Source organism: Typha latifolia, chromosome 2 (assembly GCF_019914945.1).
Source record: "Typha latifolia isolate L0001 chromosome 2, TyphaL0001v2, whole genome shotgun sequence".
NCBI classification, from domain to species: domain Eukaryota; kingdom Viridiplantae; phylum Streptophyta; class Magnoliopsida; order Poales; family Typhaceae; genus Typha; species Typha latifolia.
In genome coordinates this window covers 6,701,814-6,725,076 of record NC_133087.1, presented here as the reverse complement: position 1 = coordinate 6,725,076, position 23,263 = coordinate 6,701,814, and the positions used below count along the sequence as shown (strand labels likewise).

The window sequence follows — 23,263 nt, the reverse complement described above, 5'->3', positions numbered from 1 at the left end:
GCTAAACTATTAAGCGTTTTACCTGCTCCAATATGGCTTAAGGTAAAACGCTGATTTGATCAGTGTTTTTAATTAAAAAAAACTAAACATTTCAGCTTTTTATTAGGAAAAAATGATACACATAAAATACTAAAAATATAAAGAAAAAATTTATAATGTTGTAACTTTGTGCTAGGTTATTTATATTAGTTATAAAATAAGTCGTGAGGATACAAAAGAGTCTGTAAGTTGAAATGACATAGTGATTCCTCGGTACTCTCAAAATCGCAAAAAAAAAGACCGTAACTCCTTCAAATTTACTTCGAATATTTTTTTAATTTTTTCAGATAAAATATTTATCTCTTCAGCGTTTTCTAAACATAAAATGTCGAAGAGTTCAATATTTTGTAAAATAAATTTTTTAATTTTTTTTAAAGATAGATTATTGAACTTATCAGCGTTTTACCTAGGACTACAATGCCAGAGACCCATTTTGATATTAAGTTTGAGGGATAATCAATTTATATAAATAAAATATAAAAAGGGACCAGTTTGGTCAAAAACTCCACTATCTTTAGAGTGTAAAAAAGATTACTCGTCAAAAATTTCCTCCTATCCAAAATTATCAGCACAATCTGAATCAGCATACTTAATGACACTAGTCACTGCTGCTATCATTTACGATGCCAACATCTGAAATGCATTTATATATTGAAATATTAATTCATTTTACTTCCTACAATTGAATCTTTCTAGGTTTGCCATGTAATGGTTAATAACACCCACTACTGCTAGTGAATTAGCTGATGAGTGGACCATGAAATACTTGAGACGTAATTACATATCGAAAGTGTGAAACTATCCTTTTTTTAAACAGATCGCATTCTTCGTTGAAAGTTAAAAATTTATTAATATCCGATGAGATTAATCCACATCTTCTATTGAACAAGTTATAGCCCAGGAACTCCACCACTATTAAGAAAAAACTACATACATTAGTATACCAGGAGTTCAAACACTGACGACATACCAACGAACCACCTTTACAATTAGAAAATATTAAAATCCTCGCAGCAAACATCACCAATAGGGATGGCAATCAGGTCAGGTTAAGCGGGTTCAGGTCGGGTCAGATTTCGGTCGGGTCAACTTTACCCTAACACGAACACAGATGGAGGCAAAGGCGGGAGATGGTGGCGGAGGCGGCAAACGAAGGCACTTTGTGAAGGCAGGCAGACGGAGGCGGAGGCGGTAGATGGACGTAGAGATAAGGGCGAATATAGAGGTGATAGATAGAGGCAGAGACGGGGGCGAAGGCGGCAGACGGGGGCGGAGGTGGGAGATTTTTTTCCCCCTTTCTTTGAAGCAGCTGGAGAGGAGTGGAGAGTGGAGAGGTGGTGTTAGGGTAGATGTAATTAAATTTAGGGTTTTAGTTTATATATATATATATATAACGGGTCAAATGGGTTAGCGGGTTGACCCGATCTGACCCGATTTGACTCGACCTGTATGCTTAAATAGGTTAAACGGGTCAAAACGGGTCAGTAGTATAAACCCGAACACGACCCAATTATTAAATGGGTTAGGTGGGTTGACCCGTTTACGACCTGAACTCAATTATACTAAACCCAAACCCGATTAAGAGTCGGGTTATCGGGTCGGGTCAAATTTTGCCACCCAAACTTGATTAAGGCAGAACGGTAAATATTTGACGTTGCGGCGGTTAATGGAGGGTGGCAAATGACCAAGGGTGGTAGTGGACAGCCGTAGGATAGGGTGGCTGCTAAAGGAAGGTCGTGGCTAAGTAACGTAAGGTAAATAAACTTAACTTAACTTAACTGAATATTCATTCCGTTCTTTCATTCCATGATAAATACGACCTAGTTAAATCAGCATTTTTTATCTTTCTCGAAATGTTTTTTCGTTCTTCTAAAGATATAATCTTAATCTAGAGAAACCTTGAATATGAAAGTTGTAGATCAGGACGTCTTCAATCTTTTCCAAGTAGTTTCGTAATATTTGATCAACTGATGAATATTTACACAATATTTTTCTAAAATTGTGCAAAAGGTAAACTGAACTGAACTTGGGTGATTAAATAAACTCTAATCTACTTAGTCTTTAACTAAATTATATAACCAGAATAAATAATATAACTAGACTTAATCCATCGAGCCCAATGTTATTATAATATGATCTTATCTAACTTAGATTGCATCAAATTTGCTTCACATAGCCACATCTAGTAAACAAATAGTGCATTGTTTTTTTCTGCTCATAGTGCACACACTTTGCAATACTTGACCAACATTTCCTTCTCAAATTATCTTTGGTCAAAAGCCTATTATTATAGGCTAGTCAGAGAAAAGCTTTAATATTTAAAGCAATTTTTATTTGCTAAATCTTAGCAAGTCCTTCAAAAATAATCACACCATCATTCATTTTAAAATCTATAGAGAAACGTCACTGTATATATGCTATTCTTCTCAAACTATCCAATAGTTGTATCTTTTCCTGTAGTGATCTGCACATTGCTGTTATTAAATCTAATTAATCATATATTATTTTGCCATAATCAAAGGCTCTATTAAATTTCTTCTATATTTTAAACATCAATTTTGACCATCTTAGACCTCCTAAACTAGTAAGATCAAACAAATGCGGATAGCACTTAGCCAGAGAGCAATCACCTATTTAAATATCAATCGAGAATTTAACCTTTCTATTCTCATGAACTTGCAATTGTTAGCCAGTCTTGAAATTAGACCTCTTCTACAAAACACCTTTGCTAGGATTGAGTTGAGCTGAGCTTAAGCCGGAGCTAGCTTGCTCAAGCTCGACTCGTTTGCACCCCTATTAAGAACCACATCTAATTATTTGAGTTCAATAACCTCTATCACCATTTTACTAAAAGAAGCCTCATATAATTCCTTCATATTAAGAATACACATATCATCGTATACTTTTCTCATACAAACTTTATCTCAATTAACCATAGCATAATTTTTCTTATCACTCATGAGTTCCATGCCACAAAAAATCCCTTCTCAACCATTTTCAATAGTATGTTTGATGCATTTCATTGATACATGGTTACATAATCTGATCAACCAATACTACATGGAATTGGTTGTCATTAATTAATCATTTAATGTTTTCATTTTCCAATGCAAGAATTCATTGCAAGAGCAGTCAGGTGCTGCAAGTTATCATGATCCACTTCACAACATTGCATAAGGCTGCAAAATGATAAGCTGCTAACGGATAGCAGAACTTTAACAACTTGTGGGAAGTTTCTTCGAGCTCCATTTCCAGGCTTGTTTAGTTTCCCAATAAATATTTATTGGTGCATAAACTCGCTCGTTAAATGCCAAAACCCTTAGCCTTGATAAAGAGGAGAACAATGAAATAATTAAAGGTTGATGAATTAATGACCAATTTCTTCCAAACAACTTTCTTTCCTAAGGTGAAAATGGGTCCAGTAAAATCCAATCTGATTCAATTTTGTTTTGTTGGGCATGGATTAAGATTTCTTTTCTTTTTTTATCCATCTATTTTGATCGCAATAGTCTATGCAGGCACTTATAGGATTGGAAGATTAGTATAGGAATTATTTAGTAAAATTTTTATGTGAACATTTAAATTTAAGAGAAATTTATGAATAACACCCAACATTTTGACTCTAGTAGAAATAAATCCCTCTATTTTATTATCTACAAATATAGATAAAATTATGACTTGATATTCTTTTAATAAATAGAGAACCCTATTAGTAAATAATAATAAAGGTTTTATTATAAATAATAGTCAAAATATAGGATGTTATATTTTTTACCTTAAATATATGTGCAAATTAAGCCGTATGTTTAAACAAATATTTACAAAATATAAGGCTCAAATTATAAATATTATAAATACAGGGCATAAATAAAAAATTGATGAAAAATAATTTATTATTTAATTAATTTTCATAAAAAGTGTGTTAAAAAGACTAATTTACCCTTACAAACTAAAAGGGTGATTAGTACTTCAGGTCATAATAACCGATAGCAGTTAGTATTACATCATTTGCCCATTTTAAATGCTTTGCTTTCTTTTCTCTGCCAAGAATAAGATCATATTCATTGCAATTGAAATTCGGAAGGAGTGATTCTGATGCACTAATTATTAAACCTGGAATACGGTTCTTCTTGTTAAAGCTCCAACTGACCTCTCACTTTAATAAGTACTTTAATAAAGGAAAGAAAAGTACAAGGAAAGGAAAGCATACTGCAAATTAACGGGGGGAATGAGACGGTGAGAATAGTTCATCCATTTAATAGAACTGTATATATTGACTGCTTTCTTTACTTACTTTTTTTTTTTCATTTTTTGAACCCGAAGATTAGATATAGGCTGGATGAAGGGCCAATGCTCTCTAGATACAGCGGCACTTAGACTCCACCGAGTTTTTCACTGCCTAATCTAGGCTTCAAACTATATGCATCATCGAACATTCAAACGCTATCAAGACTTGTTCTATGTCGTTGCGCTGCCGAGTTGTTCCTCTAAGTCATCAACTAAATCGAGCCAAGCAACCAAACTACCAAACCACTAAATAATTTCTCCACAATATTATTTAGAGTTAGAGTTAGAGTTAAACCCATAACCTCCTTAGTCATAGAAAGGATACCTACTAACTCTAGTTATTTTGCTTGAGATGTATTTACTTGAAACAATAGATAGATTTCCCACAATGTATCCACTGTAGCCATTTCCCAGTGTTATCCATGGTTTAATTTTCTTTGCCTTTCTCCTCTTGTTTGTTTGCAGTACCTACAAAAGAACTTATTCTTCACTTAACCAAAAATAAAGAACTTATTCTTCGAGTGGACGTCATGTGAAGATGAATATAGCTTTTGCAAGGCCAACGACATTTGTCAGCAATTGCTTGCTAATCACCACTAGTTACCACTTCTGCAAGTTTATCTATTCCAATAGAAAAGGCTAGGATTTCAGCATTAAGGTAGAATAGTGAAGGGTAGATTTTAAATTACCCCTGTGATATATTACAACTAAAAATAAAACTTTATTTATATCACCTTTGTGTTTTGTGGTTTAGACTAATCTAAAACCGTTAATTTTTTATTCAAACTTAAAAGGATAGAAATAGAGAAAGAGAAAATTATCGAAATAAAAAATATATAAAGAAAGTTTAAATTACTATAATAATATCTATATGATATTAATAATCTCATTGTTTGAACAAATATGAATCTTTTACCGACCGTATATTTAAATGGAGAAATATTATGATAATTAGATAATAACTAAGTCTTTGAGGCTTATAATCTTTAATAGGAGAAGATAGAAGAGGTTAAAAGTATATTTTATTTTAAATTGAAGAATAGGATACGATGAGTGAAATTAATGGAAGAAAAATGGCAATTATGATATTTTCATATTTCTTTATGGTGGGAAATTTTTTGGGAAAATTTTATTTAGATTTTGAACTATCACTATTTTAAACATACACTTCTTGAACTTTTTTATATACATTCCTTAAACTAAAAAAAAAATTCATATATATCTTCTTGAACTAAGAAAAAAGATACTATATATATGAACCTCTAAAAAAAAACGAATTGGATCAAGGGGTGTATACAGGGAAAAAAATGTTTAACGAGTGTATGTAGAAAAATAATGTTGTGCAAATCTACCAAATGGGTGAAAGTAGTGGAAGCAAGACCTTCTTCACCCCCAAATATCACAAATTGGAATAGTGAAAGAGAACACAATGCAAAGCTTTTGAAACCTCCAATAAGGATGTTAATGGTGATAGAAAAGCCCTAAGCAACTTCTAATTACGGATTAACACCCTAATATATGCAAACACCAAGCAAGACAACAATGGAGACAAAAGAGAGAGAGAGAGACAAGATTTACGTGGTTCGGCGATGTGCCTACGTCCACGGGCGGAGCAATCTTCTTTACTATGCAAATCCCTCACTTACAAAGAGTTTAAAAACTCCAATCACTCTCAATACAATGGTGGCTCAACCCTCATTAATGTTCTTCCAACTACTTGCCCTAAAAAATCCCCTTTAGTATTTATAGTCAGGGGTTTTTCAGTGTCGCGTTCGAACGCCTGCAGAAAGCCTGCTCTCGGGTTGGCTCGCGTTCGAACGCGGTTGGGGCCATTCGAACGCCTGCTTCACAGACTGCTCTCTGTCTGAGCCCGCTTTCGAACGCCCTCAGGGCGCGTTCGAACGCGCGGCACAGAAATGCTGAAACATACTGAATTTTTTGCTGAAACTGAATTTGAGCCAATTTTTAACAAATCTCCACCTTGGCGAAGAACTCAAAACTTCAGCAAATCACTCTCCACCATTCCAAAGTGACTTAATCATCCAAAAAGTGCTCCGCCTGCAAATTTGCGTCCTAAGACGCCAAACCAAACTCGGTCAATAGTGAGTGACATTAATCAAATCCAAACAATGTTGGAATTTGATTTTGGTCACTACTTTTGTCAACATATCAGCCGGATTATCAGCAGTTCCAATCTTGCAAAGTGAAATATCCTTTTCCTCCAAAATTTCTCTCACAAAATGGAAATGGACATCAATATGCTTTGTCCTTGTGTGATGAACTTGATTCTTAGCCAAACAAATTGCACTTTGGCTATCACAACGTACCTCCACCTTCTCCTAGTATACACCCAAGTCATCCGTCAGACCAAGCAACCAAATAGCCTCCTTTACCGCCTCTGTCACTGTCATATACTTAGCCTCTGTGGTAGATAATGCAACAGTCGACTATAAGGTAGACCTCCAACTCACCGGCCCTCTAGCAAGTGTGAAAATATATCTCCATGCCAAGTATTTTTCTTGCTTCTCCTAGATTCTTCATTTCAAACTCCTTATTCAATTGGAGCTTCAATTTATCAATCTCCACCTTGCTCTTAGATGCTATCAACATATCATCAACATATAAGAGCAAATAGATAAAGGATCCATCTTGAAGCTTCCTAAAGTACACGCAATGATCATAGTGACTGCGCTTGTACTTGTGCCTCCGTATAAACTGATCAAACCGTTTATACCACTGCCTAGGAGACTACTTTAAGCCATACAAGGATTTCTGCAATTTGCAAACTGTCTTCTTTTCCATTGATTTTGAATCCTTCTGGCTGTGTCATATAAATGTCCTCCTCCAAATCACCATGCAAGAAGGCGGTCTTCACATCCATCTAGGCTAGCTCAAGATCAAACTGAGCTACCAAGGCCAGCAAAATTCGAATAGAGGAGTGTTTCACCACCGGAGAAAACACTTCATTATAGTCAATCCCCTCCTTTTGAGCATACCCTTTTGCCACCAATCTAGCCTTGAATCTAACTCCGCCTTTTGATTTAGGATCATCCTTCTTGGCATATATCCACTTGCACCCAATAGCCTTCTTCCCCTTAGGGAGCTCCACCAAATCCCAAGTTTTATTTTTTTCAAGGGCCTTCATTTCATCATCCATCGCCTCTTTCCAATTTGCTCTTTCGGTGTTCTTCATAGCTTTTTTGAAGGAAGCGGGAAAGTCTTCATCAATTACCGGAAGAGCATAGGCCAACATATCAGAATAGCGTTCTGGTTTTCTGATTTCTCTTCTTTGCCTTCTAACTGCTATGGAGTCTTGATCATCAGTTTCTGGCTCCACACTGTCATCCTCTTGCAAATTTGAATCTTCCTCTTCATTTGCCCCTTCTGAAGGTGTGTCTTGTGGTGGACTTGAATCTGCCTCAAACTCCACCTGCTGTGGAACATCTTCAGCACTGTCATCAACTGGGCTATATGATGCTTGACTTTGCTTCAGCATGGATGATTCATCAAATGTAGTATCCCTGCTGATTACCAATTTCCTCAATTCTGGCCTCCAAACCCGAAATCCTTTCACTCCAGTGCTAAAGCCCAAGAAGATGCCCTTCTTGGCTCTAGGATCCAACTTGCTTTCCCTGACATAATAGTATGCAGGACAACCAAAGATATGTAAGGAATCATAATCTAAAACGGGTTTGCCAGACCATACCTCTAATGGGCTCTTCCCATTATTTGCAGATGAAGGTAGCCGGTTGATGAGATGACATGCATAGTTGACTGCCTCAGCCCAAAACTCCTTGCCCAATCCAGCATTGGACAACATACACCGAACCTTCTCCAATAAGGTCCGGTTTAGACGTTCTGCCACGCCATTTTGCTGAGGTGTCTCTCTAACGGTGAAATGCCTTTCAATCCCTTCTTCTTTGCATAACCTCATGAATGGATCGAAAGTGTACTCTCCACCGTTATCTGATCTTAGCTTCTTGATCTTCTTGCCAGTTTGATTCTCAATCATCTTCTTCCAATTCTAAAAAATTTCAAGCACTTGGTTCTTATGGTGCATGGTGTACACCCAAGACCTTCTAGAATAGTCATCTACAAAAGTGGCGAACAAGTGCTTTCCTCCTAATGAGGCCTTCCAGGTAGGCCCCCAAACATTTGTGTGAATATAATCCAAGATCTCCTTGGTCCGGTGTACCGCAGTAGCAAATTTAACTCTAGTTTGTTTGCCCAAAACACAGTGTTTGCAAAATTCCAACTTGAGGCTCTTTACACCCTTTAGCAAACCACGACTTGATAGACTTTGCAAAGCTTTCTGTCCTGGGTGCCCCAACCTCATGTGCCATAGTCTGGAAGAGTCAACCTCACTAACAGTGTTACTTGAGGCGGCCACAACTCTTCCCAAATCCGTAGAGCTTTGTAAGAATTACAAATTGCTTCTTCTTATGCCCTTCATCACCACCAATGCCCCCAAAGTCACCTTCAATGCTCCACCCTTTAAAGTAACAGTGAAGCCCTTTGATTCCAAAACCCCAAGGGAGATGAGATTCTTCTTCAAATCCGGTATGTACCGAACTTCCGTTAGCTCTTTGACGAACCCATCTTGGAGCTTCAGACGAATAGTGCCAATGCCTTCAGCTCTACAAGGGCTATCATTGCCCATAAACACAACTCCACCGGAGATATTCTCAAAAGTGAAAAACCAACTCCTGTTTGGACACATATGGTATGTGCAACTGGAGTCCAAAATCCATTCATCCGTGCTACATGCAAGAGCCGAGCCTACCAAGGCGCTTTCCGAGTCCTCATCATCCGAATGTGCCACATTTGCCTTTTGGGGTTTCTTGTCCTTGTTCTTCAAAACTGGACAATCCTTCTTCCAATGCCCTTTATTGCGGCAATAAGAACATTGGTCTTTGGCAATTGACTTCCTGTCTGAGGATGCACCTCTTGACTTTGAGAAGGATTTGCCTCTCTTCCCAAATTTTTTGTTTTCAGATCTACCCCTCACCATCAATGCATCTGAAGATGACTCATGAGTAGCTTGCTTATCCAATTTTCGGTACTCATTGTTAATCAATGCATTTGCAACATCTTCATAATGGATTGAATCCTTTCCATATAGTAGGGTAGTAGTGAAGTGGTCATAAGTGTCCGGCAAAGAATTCAACAATACCAATGCCTTGTCCTCATCTGAAATTTCAACATCCAAGTTTTGCAAGTCCGCAAGTAACTTGTTGAAGGCATTCAAATGCTCCGCCATCGGCGTTCCCATCTTGTATTGAAATCTGAAAAACTTCTTCAAATAGAGCCGGTTCTCAATGCTCTTGGTCATGTATTTGTCCTCCAGTTTCTTCCACAAGCCTTTTGCCGAATTTTCCCTCATCACAAAATACTTTTGGTCATTTGCTAGACAAAGCCTAATGGAACTACAAGCTTGCCGGTTCATTTTCTCCCAATCCTTTTCGGATATATCTTCGGGCTTCTCCTCCAAGGTGATGTCTAATTCTTGTTGGGACAACACATCCATAACTTCACATTGCCACATTCCAAGGTTGTTGGTGCCATCAAACTTCTCAACTTCAAACTTTGCATTTGAGATAAGTTTGCCCGATTTGGATGATTCCCTCATTTTGCTAAAATTTCTTCAAATCCTCACTATTCCCAAATCCAATAGCCTAGGTTTGAAACCAATAGCTCTGATACTAATTTGTTGTGCAAATCTACCAAATGGGTGAAAGTAGTGGAAGCAAGACCTTCTTCACCCCCAAATATCACAAATTGGAATAGTGAAAGAGAACACAATGCAAAGCTTTTGAAACCTCCAATAAGGATGTTAATGGTGATAGAAAAGCCCTAAGCAACTTCTAATCACGGATTAACACCCTAATATATGCAAACACCAAGCAAGACAACAATGGAGACAAAAGAGAGAGAGAGAGAGACAAGATTTACGTGGTTCGGCGATGTGCCTACGTCCACGGGCGGAGCAATCTTCTTTACTATGCAAATCCCTCACTTACAAAGAGTTTAAAAACTCCAATCACTCTCAATACAATGGTGGCTCAACCCTCATTAATGTTCTTCCAACTACTTGCCCTAAAAAATCCCCTTTAGTATTTATAGTCAGGGGTTTTTCAGTGTCGCGTTCGAACGCCCTCGGGGCGCGTTCGAACACACCCAATATAAACCCAGCAAAACTCAAGGGGCGTTCAAACGCAGGAGGGGGCCGTTCGAACGCCTGCAGAAAGCCTGCTCTCGGGTTGGCTCGCGTTCGAACGCGGTTGGGGCCGTTCGAACGCCTGCTTCACAGACTGCTCTCTGTCTGAGCCCGCGTTCGAACGCCCTCAGGGCGCGTTCGAACGCGCGGCACAGAAATGCTGAAACATGCTGAATTTTTTGCGGAAACTGAATTTGAGCTAATTTTTAACAAATAATAATATTCAGGGGGTCTAAGTAGAATTATTCCCCAAAAAATTAATTTGTTTTTATACTTTCCCTGTTAAGTTTGAATAAAAGGTTAATAGATTCACATAGTCTAACTTATAAAGGGTAAAGTGATACAAATAGAAGTTTGCAGGGTAGTTGATTTTATGTCAAAAATTGGTTAACTAATACTTCTATGTTAATTTTTTTCTAACCTACTTAATTTCTATGACTGGTTACAAAAAAAAAATTCATCTTCAGTTATACATCTTTGAAATTATCCTTGATGAAGTAATCCTAATGACTAGTATTTCTTATCCCCCTTTCCTAATTAATCTTGTGTGAGTAGTCTAGAGTTCCAATTGTCTACCTTGAATTAAAATCTTGTCCTCGAGACAATGCCCTCTATTTGGATTGTTACACCTCATCATCAGAATCTTGTCAGTGTTGATGAACACATAGTTCTACAGAAAATGTCATGTCTCTATGCCTAAGTTTCTGGATATGTAGGATAACACCAACAGAAATATATATATATATATATATATATATATATATATATATACAGTAAATAACAACACATGCAAATTACTTCCGAACGCATGACACATGGTGTTCACATTAAATTCCAGATGAGGATGAAACATATATGGTGGAGTACTTCCAGAAGTACTGCCTCAGTCATTTAGTCAATCATTTTTTTTATTTTCTTAACCTTTGCTTTGAGTTTAGGGACCGATAAATTAGTTCAGTAATTAAATATTTATTTATATTTTTTATATCTAATTAAGTTTATATTTTAAAAAATTTAAAACTAAGAAATAAGATTAACTAATTGAGTTCGGAGCCGCAAACTAAGAAAGATCTACATGTAATTGGATAAGCTTTGTAATGCACACTGCGACTGCGAGTTAATCTTGAAGTGCGAGTATTAGGTAGCTCAGCTACGAGCTCTTGGCAGTTGGCATGTACAATAAATGCTAGCTTCTAGGTTTTGGCAAGTCTTACTGCACTTGGCTGGATGGTTTAACACCTAGTGGTGGTGAGCCTAACCACTGTCTGAAACATAAGCATGGAAAGCAATGGTGGGCACTAGCTAGTGTTTTGAATAACTTTGAATATAGTGCCAATTTTCCTTATCACACACCCCTCCCCCTTTATTAACTCACATAGTCACATACCATCCATGTGTTGCATTCTATCCAGTTTCCTCCATTACATGTCATACCAAGTCATTTAAGGAGAGAGAGAGAGAGAGAGAGAGAGAGAGAGAGAGAGAGAGAGAGAGAGAGCAATGCCTTAACTTCATATCCTCTATTTAACACCCCCTTTGCTCTTTTCTTGAGACCATAACTTTATCCTCTACTCCTGTGCTTCTGAGTTCTGAATCCTCTCAGCTTTTAGGTAGCTAGTAATGGTTTCTGCTGATGCCATTCGAACTGCAGTTGGGATCTTAGGTAGTCATATATGGCTAATATGTCTTGTTTTCATGAGTGTTAGGTTTGGTGGGTGTGATTTTTTTTTTTTTTTTGCTTTTCCTTTTGAACCTTCTTTTCTTAATTTGTTCTCTTTCAGTTTCAACTGTAGTAAGGTTGGCCTTGATAATTATTTTCCTTTCCAAGATACAACGCAATAAGTACATCACTGTCTATTCTTAAAAATTATTTGGAATTCACAAACCTCTTTTGGTAAATCTTTTTGCAGGCAATGCAATTGCACTAGGATTGTTCTTATCACCAGTGTAAGTATAAATATCCACATAGATCTAGTTTCAATCTTTTGTTACAAAACACAAAATATCTCATTTGGATTTTTCTTGGTGCTTCCAATTTTTAGGCCAACATTCGTAAAGATATGGAAGAAGCGTTCAGTAGAACAATTCTCACCAGTCCCATACCTTTGCACCCTCCTCAACTGCATGATGTGGGTGGTCTACGGACTCCCTGTAGTGCATCCACATAGCATGCTGGTGATAACCATCAACGGGTCAGGCATGGCCATAGAGCTCTCCTATGTGCTCCTCTTCCTCGTCTACTCCCAGGGCAGGAAGAGGTTCCAGGTGCTCATTGCACTCCTCCTGGAAGTCGCCTTCGTCGGCGTCGTTGCGCTGCTCGTCCTCCTGCTTGCTCACACCCACGAGCGCCGCTCCATGGTCGTCGGCGTCCTCTGCGTCTTCTTCGGGACGTTGATGTACGTCGCCCCGTTGTCCATCATGGTATGTATCAATCTCCATCATGTACATGCATGATCATATATAACCATAGCTATCATGCAATATAGTGATTAAGAAAAAAGGAACGAGAAGGTCAGTCACACATTTTATGTGAGGTTCTACGAGATTTTTGGGATTGATTCAGGTGTTTCGCATGTGGTTTGGGTGCCAATAAGATTTAGTTTATGATAGTTTTGTTGATTTATTTTCTTGTAGAAAATGGTGATACAAACAAAGAGTGTGGAGTATATGCCTCTCTTCCTCTCTCTTGCCTCCTTCTTTAATGGCGTTTGCTGGACAGCCTACGCTCTCATCCGCTTTGATCCTTATATCACTGTAAGTTATTTCTTGCATCAAAATAAATATCTCTCTCTGTCTCTCTACAAAGACTCACAGACATATGGCAACATTCTTCTGCTACAAGTAGTCAGTCAATAGCTTTGAATGTTTTTTGTCGCTGCTTTAAGTTTGGTTCTTGTCTGGTCTCCAACGGGTCCAATTAATTAATTGAATTTGAAGCATGCATCAAGTAAACCTATCACTAAAAATTTGGCCCAGCCAAATCAATTGCACCCTCAGCTCAAGATAAGAATTGCACTCGTTCTATTCTTAAAATAGAATAAGCAAGAATTGTTGTCATCTAGGGCAGCTCACTCGAGCTCGGTTCGAAGTAGCTTAATATATATTTTAAAATATATAATAATGAGTTGTAGCATAGTTGGTTACATGCTTCAGTCTTAAATAATATGATATGGTTTGAATCCTAGGTTTCCATGTGGGGAAACCAAGAGATGAGAATAGTCTTCATATTTACCCACATCTTAGATATTATAATTATTGTACCTATGAATAAATATTATAATTTTTTTTTTTTGAAAAATCGAGTCAGCTCGAGCTAAGCTCGAGAGCTTCCCAATTTCTAGCCAAGCAAGCTATAGTTTACATTGATACTATCATCTCTATTTAAGCTTTTTAAAACTAGTCTCCGACTTTAGGGTATGCATCTATTATTACTTATTCGACCCGTGATTTATTTTCTAAAGAATTCTTAATGTCACTCCAACAACATACGTACTTGATCTAATTATGAGCAATGTGGCAGATTCCTAACGGTCTAGGAGTGATGTTTTCTGTGGGGCAACTGGTTCTCTATGCCATGTACTACAAATCTACTCAGAAGCAAATAGAAGCAAGGCAAAGGAAAGGAGAGTTGGGGATGAGTGAGGTGGTAGTCATGGGAGATAGTATCAAAGTGGGCAGTGTACCTCCCAAAGACCACATGCAAGCCTGAGATCCCAGAGATGTAGCAAAGGATACATATCAATCACTGATCCATCATTCCCAAGGGATAAATTGTGTGCTTTAGTCTTCTCTAGATTATATATTCTTGTTGATGCTAAATTGTTAAGTCCTATTCTGGTGTGAAACTTTTACTTCTGTTAGTCTTGTAATGATTGAGAGTCCTTTTGTTTTCAACTGGGCTTATATATTTCATGTAACTCCAGTGTCAAACTATCGGGCTGTTATAAAGAATGGTACTAGAATCCATTAGTTTGCATGACCATTGTCTACTTCTTTTCCTTTCTTTTCATATATATATATATATATATATGAAGAGAGAGAAAATGAGGACTAATATTAATAAAGATTAAGAATTAGAAAGAGACAACACAGAGAAGAGATATCACATTTGGACTTTTGAGTATTGCAGATCTCCCAGTTATGGCTTCCCAATCAAGCTGTTTATTATTTCTTTCCTTCCATATTACTCACAAAATGAGTGTTAATAAAAAGTCAATAGATCTTTTAATTTTTGAGTTGATATTACCTTTTCGCCAATAATTCTTATATTCCTTTAGAGGAGGAATAGTAAGAGGCAGGAAAAAAAATGGAGGACTTGTAGTGAGAACCGACACTGTGAGAAAGGATGTAAAGAAAATTATTTCTTCATTATCACCATGAAATTTGTTGTTTGCAGCTAACCAAAGAAATATCTTCACCTTAAAAATGACAGAAAACTTCATGACCAATATATAATTAATTAAACGAATCCCTCCTCTCCATGAGGGAAGTAGTAGTGTATATACATTAGAACTAGATCTTCAAGAAGCAGCACCATGGTTAATTAATTATGAATTATAGGCAGACTTTGAGATCTCTCTAATAGTAGCAATGTCAGGGGGACAAGTGACATTGTTTGGGTAACCGACTGGACTAGATTCTGTAGCTGATGATTTTTTTTTAGAAAGATGAATATTTTTAATATCGCATAAGAAGGAAAACATAATCAAGGAAGATCCCTTTAAGAATATCCATCTTTTATAGTAAGAGGCAAGAATAATAATATGAAAGAAGTACTAAGATATATATGCAACCATTGTAATGCAATATGGGCATGGACAATTGAAACGGTAACAAATATGTTTCTCTTTATTGTTCACCTGTATGCTATAGAATAATGTATTACTTGAGTATGCAATGTTAACATATACATGAAGAAACAATGCAGTATGACATTTATCTTGAGATGTGAGGAATGTCTCTATTATTCTATTTATGAGCTAGCTATGAGGGTGTGACTATATATTACACATACAAGGTGATGCTTTTTTTTTTTCTTATGGAAGTCCATAGCTAGGAGTTCAATTGATCAAGAGATCGCAAATCAAATATTATGAAACCCAGATAGTGCACCAGACCCACAAGTGATGGCATGTATGCTGAGATCATGCTATTGAAGACATGATGGCATTGTGTTGTTTGGTGAAAAATCTCTTCTTATTCTTGTAATCTCCAAGAAGGTAACCCTAAATATCATCTTTGCCAACTTTTTTCCATTGATAGATATGTTTCCAGATAGACTGTGTATGTAGCCCAGATTTGAGTGAACTACAAAAATCTTGTGTTGCGATGGTATCATGCTTCTCTAAATTATGCATTGAAAATAAATCTTGGGTGTTGTTTCTTTGAAATTGGTTTGCTTTGATATGTAACAAGTCTAATCTAAGTAGGTTGGAGATAAAGATGTCTCTTTCTTTCTTCATGAAGTGGTATCAAAGCTCAGGATTATATTCACTCGGATGTGTGGGGTCTTTCTCTAGTAGCTTTTTATGATAAGGTTCTTCAAGCGAATAATGGTGGAGAATTTACATAAGTGGAATTTGAGAAATTTTACATAAAGAGAGAATTACAAGACATGCATTATATCAATTGTCTACACACCTCAACAAAATAGCATGGTCGAGATAATGAGCTGTACTCCTATGGAGCGTGTTCAATATATTCTAAGCAATGTCAACCTAGAGCAAGAGCTATGGGTGAAACCGGTATCAATAGCTTGTTATCTCATTAACCATTCTCCTTCAATAGCATTAGAGATTAATATTCCAAATGAGGTTTGGTACGAAAGTCCAAGTTATTATTCACATTTGAAGATTTGGGGTTATGATGCATATGCACATGTTCCAAGTCATCAAAAGAATAAGTTGGATCTAAGGTTAAAGAGGTGTATCTTTGTGAGCTATAGCAAAAGTGTAAAATATTATATCTTGTGGGATCTAGTTACAAAAAAAATAATCATAGGTTGAGATGTATATTTTGTTGAGTCTTCTGTGCTAACAAAAGATATTGGAAAAAAAAATAATGATCAAGAAGAAGATATATCTCAAGATTTTGAATCTCACCAAGAAATTGCCTCGTAACTTGTCTTTTGATCATACTCCCATAGATATTAGTGAGCATGATGAAGAAAATAAAAATGATCAAGTAAATAATGATGAGAATGAAGGACCTAACCAATATATACAACATTCTTTCGGAGAAGCTCATGCTTTAAGTGGCATCAAGTCTACGTAGATCCCATTACTTTTCTTGCTTTAGTTGTTGGAGAAAAAGATCCAATGTCATATATTGGAGCCACAAAGAGAGATGATTCTAGTAATTGGAGAAGAGCTATGGAGGAAAAAAATGTTCGCACTTCATAGTAACAAGACTTGAAATTTTGTTGAGTTACCAAAAGGTAGAAAAATAATTGATTGCAAGTGGGTGTTCAAGAGAAAGAAAAGGTCATATGAAAAGTTTGAAAGATTTAGAGCAAGATTGGTAGCAAAGGAATTTTCTCAAAATAAGATTTTGATTTGATAAGATTTTTACATCGATGGTCAAGTTGGTTTTTATTCGTCTGGTTCTCTCATTAGTTATTATGGATGACCTAGAATTAGAATAAATGAACGTAAAAATAACTTTTTTACATATGAGGCTTAAAGAGGAAGTATACATGTAAAATTGGAAGATTTCATTAAAAAAGGTAAGGAAGAATTAGTTTGTATGTTGAAGAGATCATTATATAGACTCAAGCAAGTTTAAGATGAATCTTGGTTACATAAGAAATATGTATGATCATTGCATCTATTTCAAGTTCTTTGATGATAGTTCTTACTTATTTTTTATTTTGTATGATGATATGTTTTTAGCATGTAAGGGCAAAAGTAAAATTGATAAGCCCAAGTCAAATTTGAGCAAGAGGTTTGAGATTAAGACCTCGGGCTGGCAAGACAAATCATAGGGATTGAAATCTCAAGAGAGATTGGGAAATTAGTGTGTTGTCACTATCTTAAAGGGCATATATTGAGAGGGTGTTAGAATAACTACTTTGAAACCTCATTCCAAATTTTCATCAAAGCAATATCCAAAGAGTAAAGAAGATAAGCAAAGTATGGCTAAAATATCTTATACAAGGGCAATTGGAAGCCTAATATTTGTAATGATATGCACAAAACTAGATATTGGATATGCGGTAAGTGTGTTGAGTAGATTTGTAAAAAATCTCAGAAAGACACATTAGGAGGCTAGAAACTGAATGCTTTGGTATTTAAAAGGCACTAATGATAATGCTATTATATATATCAACTGTTTATCTCCTATGCATGATTTTGTTGATGCTAACTTTGCAGGTAATTTTGATAAAAGGGATGTCAACTATTTTGTATTTCGATTTGAAAATGGACCAGTGAGTTGGATATCAAGATTGCAAAGTATCTTAGTATTATATATCATATCACGGTGGCAGAGTACATGGCAGCTATAGAAGCATCAAAAGAAATAACATGGCTTCAAGGCTTAATAAGTGAGATTGGTGTTGTATGTAAGCCCATAAAGAAAGATATTGTGTGACAATATGGGTGTAATACATTTAGCTAAGAATCACATTCATCACAAGAGGAAAAGTACATATTAATGCAATATCATTATATTCGTCAAGTTGTAGAATATGGAAGAGTTTGGTTAGTGAAAGTAATGACCGTAGATAATTTGACGGATATATTTATGAAGCCGATGCAAATAGAGAAGTTGGAGCGAAGCCTCATTTCTCCAAGCCTCAAGAAAAATTGAGCTAAATAATAGAAAGGCAAGCATGTGTTTTTAATCAAGGTGGAGATTGTGTTGACTCATGTAAAACTCATGTTAGGGGCATACTTATTCAATATCCTTTGAGGGTTCTTTGATCTTTCTCTAAAGTGTGTAATAGGAATTTCTAACATATTCCTTTTGTGATGTCTATTATGAGAGGATTTCCTCTTCTAAGGATTAGGTTTTAACAAGAGACAAAGAAAGAGTACAAGAGAGCTTGAGTTTAATTTTCCTTAGGTTAAAAAGAAATTATTAGTGCTCAACGTCTTGAGCATGATCATCTTGCTTGGCTATTAAAGAGATGGTGGCATTGTCTTATTTGGTGAGAAATTTCTTCTTATTCTTATAATCTTCAAGGAGGTAACTCTAGTACCCTCTTTGTAAACTCTCTTCTATTGATAGCGGATATGCTTGCTAGTAAACTACGGATGTAGCTTGGATTTGGGTGAATCATATAAATCTTGTGTTACGATTTTCTATTGCTATTCTCTTCCAATTATTATGCATTGAGTGTAAATCTTAGGTGTTTGTTTGAAATTTGATTTGTTCATAGTATTGTGACAAGCCTAATCTAAGTCGGTTGAAGATAAAGATGTATCTTTCTTAGATAATGAAGTTCACTTTCTAATTGATAGTCATGTTTGGGTCGTTGACTGCGTAAACTATTATGGCACGGTCACTTAGCATCATTCATGAATGCAAGAGACAATTGTCGTGCAAAGTTGATATTATAAAGGTATCCAGGAAAATGGATTTTTTAATAGTGGTATTAGATAGCTTATTAGTGATTGCTATGTAGCATATACCCAACAGATGGAGGTGGTCATCAATGTCCTGGTTGAGTTATGGCTAAGAGGATTTTTTCATCCTTATTGTGAAGCAAACCATAAGGTAACTATCCTACTTGTGTACACGACCAAAAGAGTGGCACATGGGGAAAGAGGAAAGCCCTTGAAGTAAAGTCATTACATATCTTCCAAATGGCCCACATGGTATAGAAAGCATAGATTGTTGGTCATTGAAAAATTCCTCATTAAAATCCATAATCCAATTTGAGAAGGAGGAGATGTGTTGATGATTTGCGTGTTGAGCTGGTGGGCGAACCAAATAGCTTGAGCAAAGTGCTATTTATGAAGGAGGTCTTCAATGATTTCTACACTTGCATTGAGAAGGGGGTAGGTGACATCAATGTTGGGCATCATCTAGTAATGGAACTTAGCTTTGACAGGAGTGGCTCCAACCAAACAAAGCCAAATGAAGACTAACTTTTGGAATGGTGAGTTTACAGCCCTAAACAAGCTTTCATGTATGCATAGCGATAGGGTTAGAGGAGGAAGTCCAGCAAGTAATGGATAAGCGGTTTTAGAAGAGAATTTACTCAAGGTCGAGGGAGTCTATAGAAGATGGTTACTTTTGTTCAGAGATGCCTCTCAAGAATTTTTTTCTTTTTTTGATAACATGGGCCACCTTCAGAGTAAAGATATCATCTATAAGGCTACTATTCTAAGAAGCTATAAGGCTACTATTCTAAGAAGCACCAAATTGATTAATAAGGTTTGCCACCACACTGACATACTAAGAGAGAAATACATCTAAGAGATTGATATAGCCTACCGAGGGATCATTCCAGGTAGATAGGCCAATTTCGCTTCCAAGGTGCTTCTCGTCATCCATTATAAATTTCACCTTGAGGATGGAAAGGAGTTAACTTCTATTGACACCATCCACACAACTAGAGAGTAGGGGAGAGAAATTTTCATAGTTTATTTCCTAGTCGGATATTATACAGTGTTGATCAATGGAGCTACAAAGATTGATGGCTTCTGAGAAGTGGACTTGCCTAATAGTAGAAGATCATCGGTGAACATAAACTGGCTGATCTACTCAGCTTTCCTAGCTATCCTAAGGCAAATCAACATCGAGAGATGTTCCTTATTGAGTACATAAGAAAGCAAATTGGAACCCATTATAAATAGATGTGGGCTTATGGCCACTTGTAATAATTAGTCAAAGGAGCAAGTCTCGGGATAGGGCATCGATCACCATCAAAGCCATTCAAATGCATTTAACCCGAGAGTAGAAGATTAATTAGGGGTTCTAACAGTTGCAAGGTCATTTGGCATTTACTCAAGAGTTAGAAAATAAATTAGGCATTCGAATAGCCGACGACGAGGAGCCCTAGTTTAGTTATTTTAATTAAGTATTTTTTCTTATATTAGGCAATAAGATTCAAGCCTATTCAATCCTATTGTCAAGTCTAGTCGTGTTAGGGAGCCATTTACAAATAGATTGGTGTGCAACTGAATAATCATCTTGATTTATTAAAGTTAATTTGCAAAATCGTCTCCTTTCTTCTCATTCAACTATTTCTAAGATTTGAAACTCTAGCCACTATCTAATATATTCATTATTGCCTTCCTCTTCGTCTAGCGGAACCCCCTTAATCCTATGGAACGACCATACTTCTTCTCTATCCCTTTCCTACCGATTACTTTGACTTCCACCATTGTCATCTTCTCCATCTTACCACAACCCTAGGCCGATCACCACCATGCCTCTCTAGCTTTCCCTTTCCACGATCCATCCTAATAAATTCTTTCTCCATCCTGAATCTATATCAATCCCAAAAGTACTATACCATCTTACTGTTTGATCTAAAGTTATATCTTAACTTTGTAGATTCACGATAATTGTAACTTTTTGATCATGAGTTGTAACTAATTTCGTCTCTGGATTCGGACTCATAGTGATCGTGGGGTTAAGAAGGTGATCGTTACAGCACTCTTATCGTAAGCCTCTCGATAGGGAGAAAAAAACCATTTATCTAGTCATTCATTTTGAGCGAGAGTCTAACCAAAGAGAAACAACTGAGAATGAGCCTAATAAAATGGCTAGGAAAACATAGAGATAAAGAAAACATCAAAACACAATTCCACCCAATCAAAGGTTTTGGAGAGATCCGCCTTGATTATGAAGGCGTCACGTGGATGAGATCCTTATAGCCTATGGAAAGGGAGGGTGACAAGGTTAGATGGTAAGTGTTTGACAGATTTTCCAATATGTGAGAGCTTAATGAGTCAACAACTAAACTATACTCGTAAGGTTCATTTAATGTTGGAGTCAGGACCATGCTAGGCTTCAACAAATCAGTACCATCCTTACCCATTGCCTCTCAAACTTGTACCTTATCACCCATTTGGCGCTCCTCACCTAGTAGCGGAGGAGGTCCACCTTGTAAGGAAGGCAGCACTAGGGCAAACCGACTACATTCACCATTATTCAGTGGAGAGTTTGAAGCCACAATAGAGATGGTGAGGTTTGAGGATCTTGGCTTGAGGAGGCCTAAGAGGGTGGCGTGAAGATGAGGGGGTAATTTTTCACTGTAGTCATAGTCTATCCATCCATAGAAAGCACAAAAGAAAGGTTCAAGAGAGTGATAGTGAGGGCACCAACCAAGGCTGTGAGATATCGATGGTAACTCCAACACAGATGAATTTAGTCCACTTGAAAGTTTTAAAGGCTCCAATATTAACAATCCAAACTGATCCTCGCGACAAGTTTTTGCCCAATGATCTCCACCAAATATTCTAGAGGTAGGCCATGAAAGTACACCTAGAGGTCAAGTTATACTCGACTACCGAAGTGTCTGGGTACAATAGAGCTAGGGCAAAAATGTCCCTATTGAAAGTCTATGGTGTTCCATACCAAATGTTTCATTTGTCCTCCTTAGAGCTAAAGCAAATAAGAAATACATTCTAATCAGTTTTAATAAATTCTATAAACCCTACCACATTGAGTGGTTTGTCAAAAATAAGTTTTCCAACTAAACATAGCTTGGGGTTTTGAGCGGGAACTAGGTTTCCTTCCGGGAGGGGAATAGCCTCGTCCATAGAGTTGCCATTGAGAAGCTCTAAAAACTTTCAGAGTAGGTCTTCTTCAAAGACCATGCATTAAGGATGTCAAGAGGGAAAACCAGACAAGAGAAGGGAGGGGAAGCTGAGGGAACAATATAAGAACCTAAGGAGGAGAAAATAGGAAGAGAAGAGCTAAAATGGCTAAGAGGTCAGAGGATAGCAAAAAACAAGATAAGAAAGCTCTCTAGGAAGAGAGGAAAAGACTTTGGGAAGAGAGAAGAAGAGTGATATGAATAGATCTTTGTAATCTAGACATACATGGTGATGATCTTACTCAATAAAAATAAATTTAAAGGGCAACAAAAAATGGATACATTTGGTAGAGGGTAGGCACTAAATCTGAACACTTTACTTCTCCTTGGATAATCATAGCATTCACCTAATAATTAGTTTTGAGTTGTTATTGGCTTTAAAAAAATGATTCTTGATTTAGATAAGTATTCTTATAAACATATTTTACCAATGTAAAAGAAGTATATCATATTATTTGAATATCAAAATTATGATGGGTGAATTATGTCTACACCTCTAAATTATACCCGATTTCTATAGGAAACCTCTAAACTTTTTTTTAGGTTACAATGTCCATCTTAAACTTTTAAAAAATTTCAATGTTACCTTTCTATTAGTATACTTGAGAAAAATTAGGCAAATGAGCTTACCTGGCGATCAAGCAATTAATCTTGAAATGACCTAGATATTCTTGTTGTACATTTCAATCAAATCAATAGAGATTTAAATGTAGCTTTATTTTGACCCTTTAATTAAATTAGGATAAAAGAAATATAATTTAATTTTCATTATTATCTTTAGTCTTCCCTCCAACCTCCCCTTCATCATCACCACCTCGACCTTGGCTGCTCTCACCTTCACCGTCCATGGTTGTGGCTAATCTCGCCCTCACTAAGGGTTCTGATGAGGGAAGTTGAGTGGCTAGCATTGGCAACCTGAATGGCGAAGCCAAAGTCATTGAGGCAGG

General features: G+C 36.6%; 1 protein-coding gene across 1 annotated transcript; it reads left to right on the top strand.

The window, feature by feature from the left end:
* Positions 1-11,981: 11,981 nt before the first annotated feature.
* LOC140782394 (bidirectional sugar transporter SWEET4-like) lies at positions 11,982-14,519 on the top strand. The gene is made up of 5 exons (XM_073128924.1): positions 11,982-12,206; positions 12,454-12,490; positions 12,586-12,964; positions 13,178-13,297; positions 14,064-14,519. The coding sequence occupies exons 1-5, from the start codon at positions 12,164-12,166 to the stop codon at positions 14,250-14,252; spliced, it is 768 nt and encodes a 255-aa protein (XP_072985025.1). The 5' UTR covers positions 11,982-12,163; the 3' UTR covers positions 14,253-14,519.
* The last annotated feature ends 8,744 nt before the right edge of the window (positions 14,520-23,263 follow it).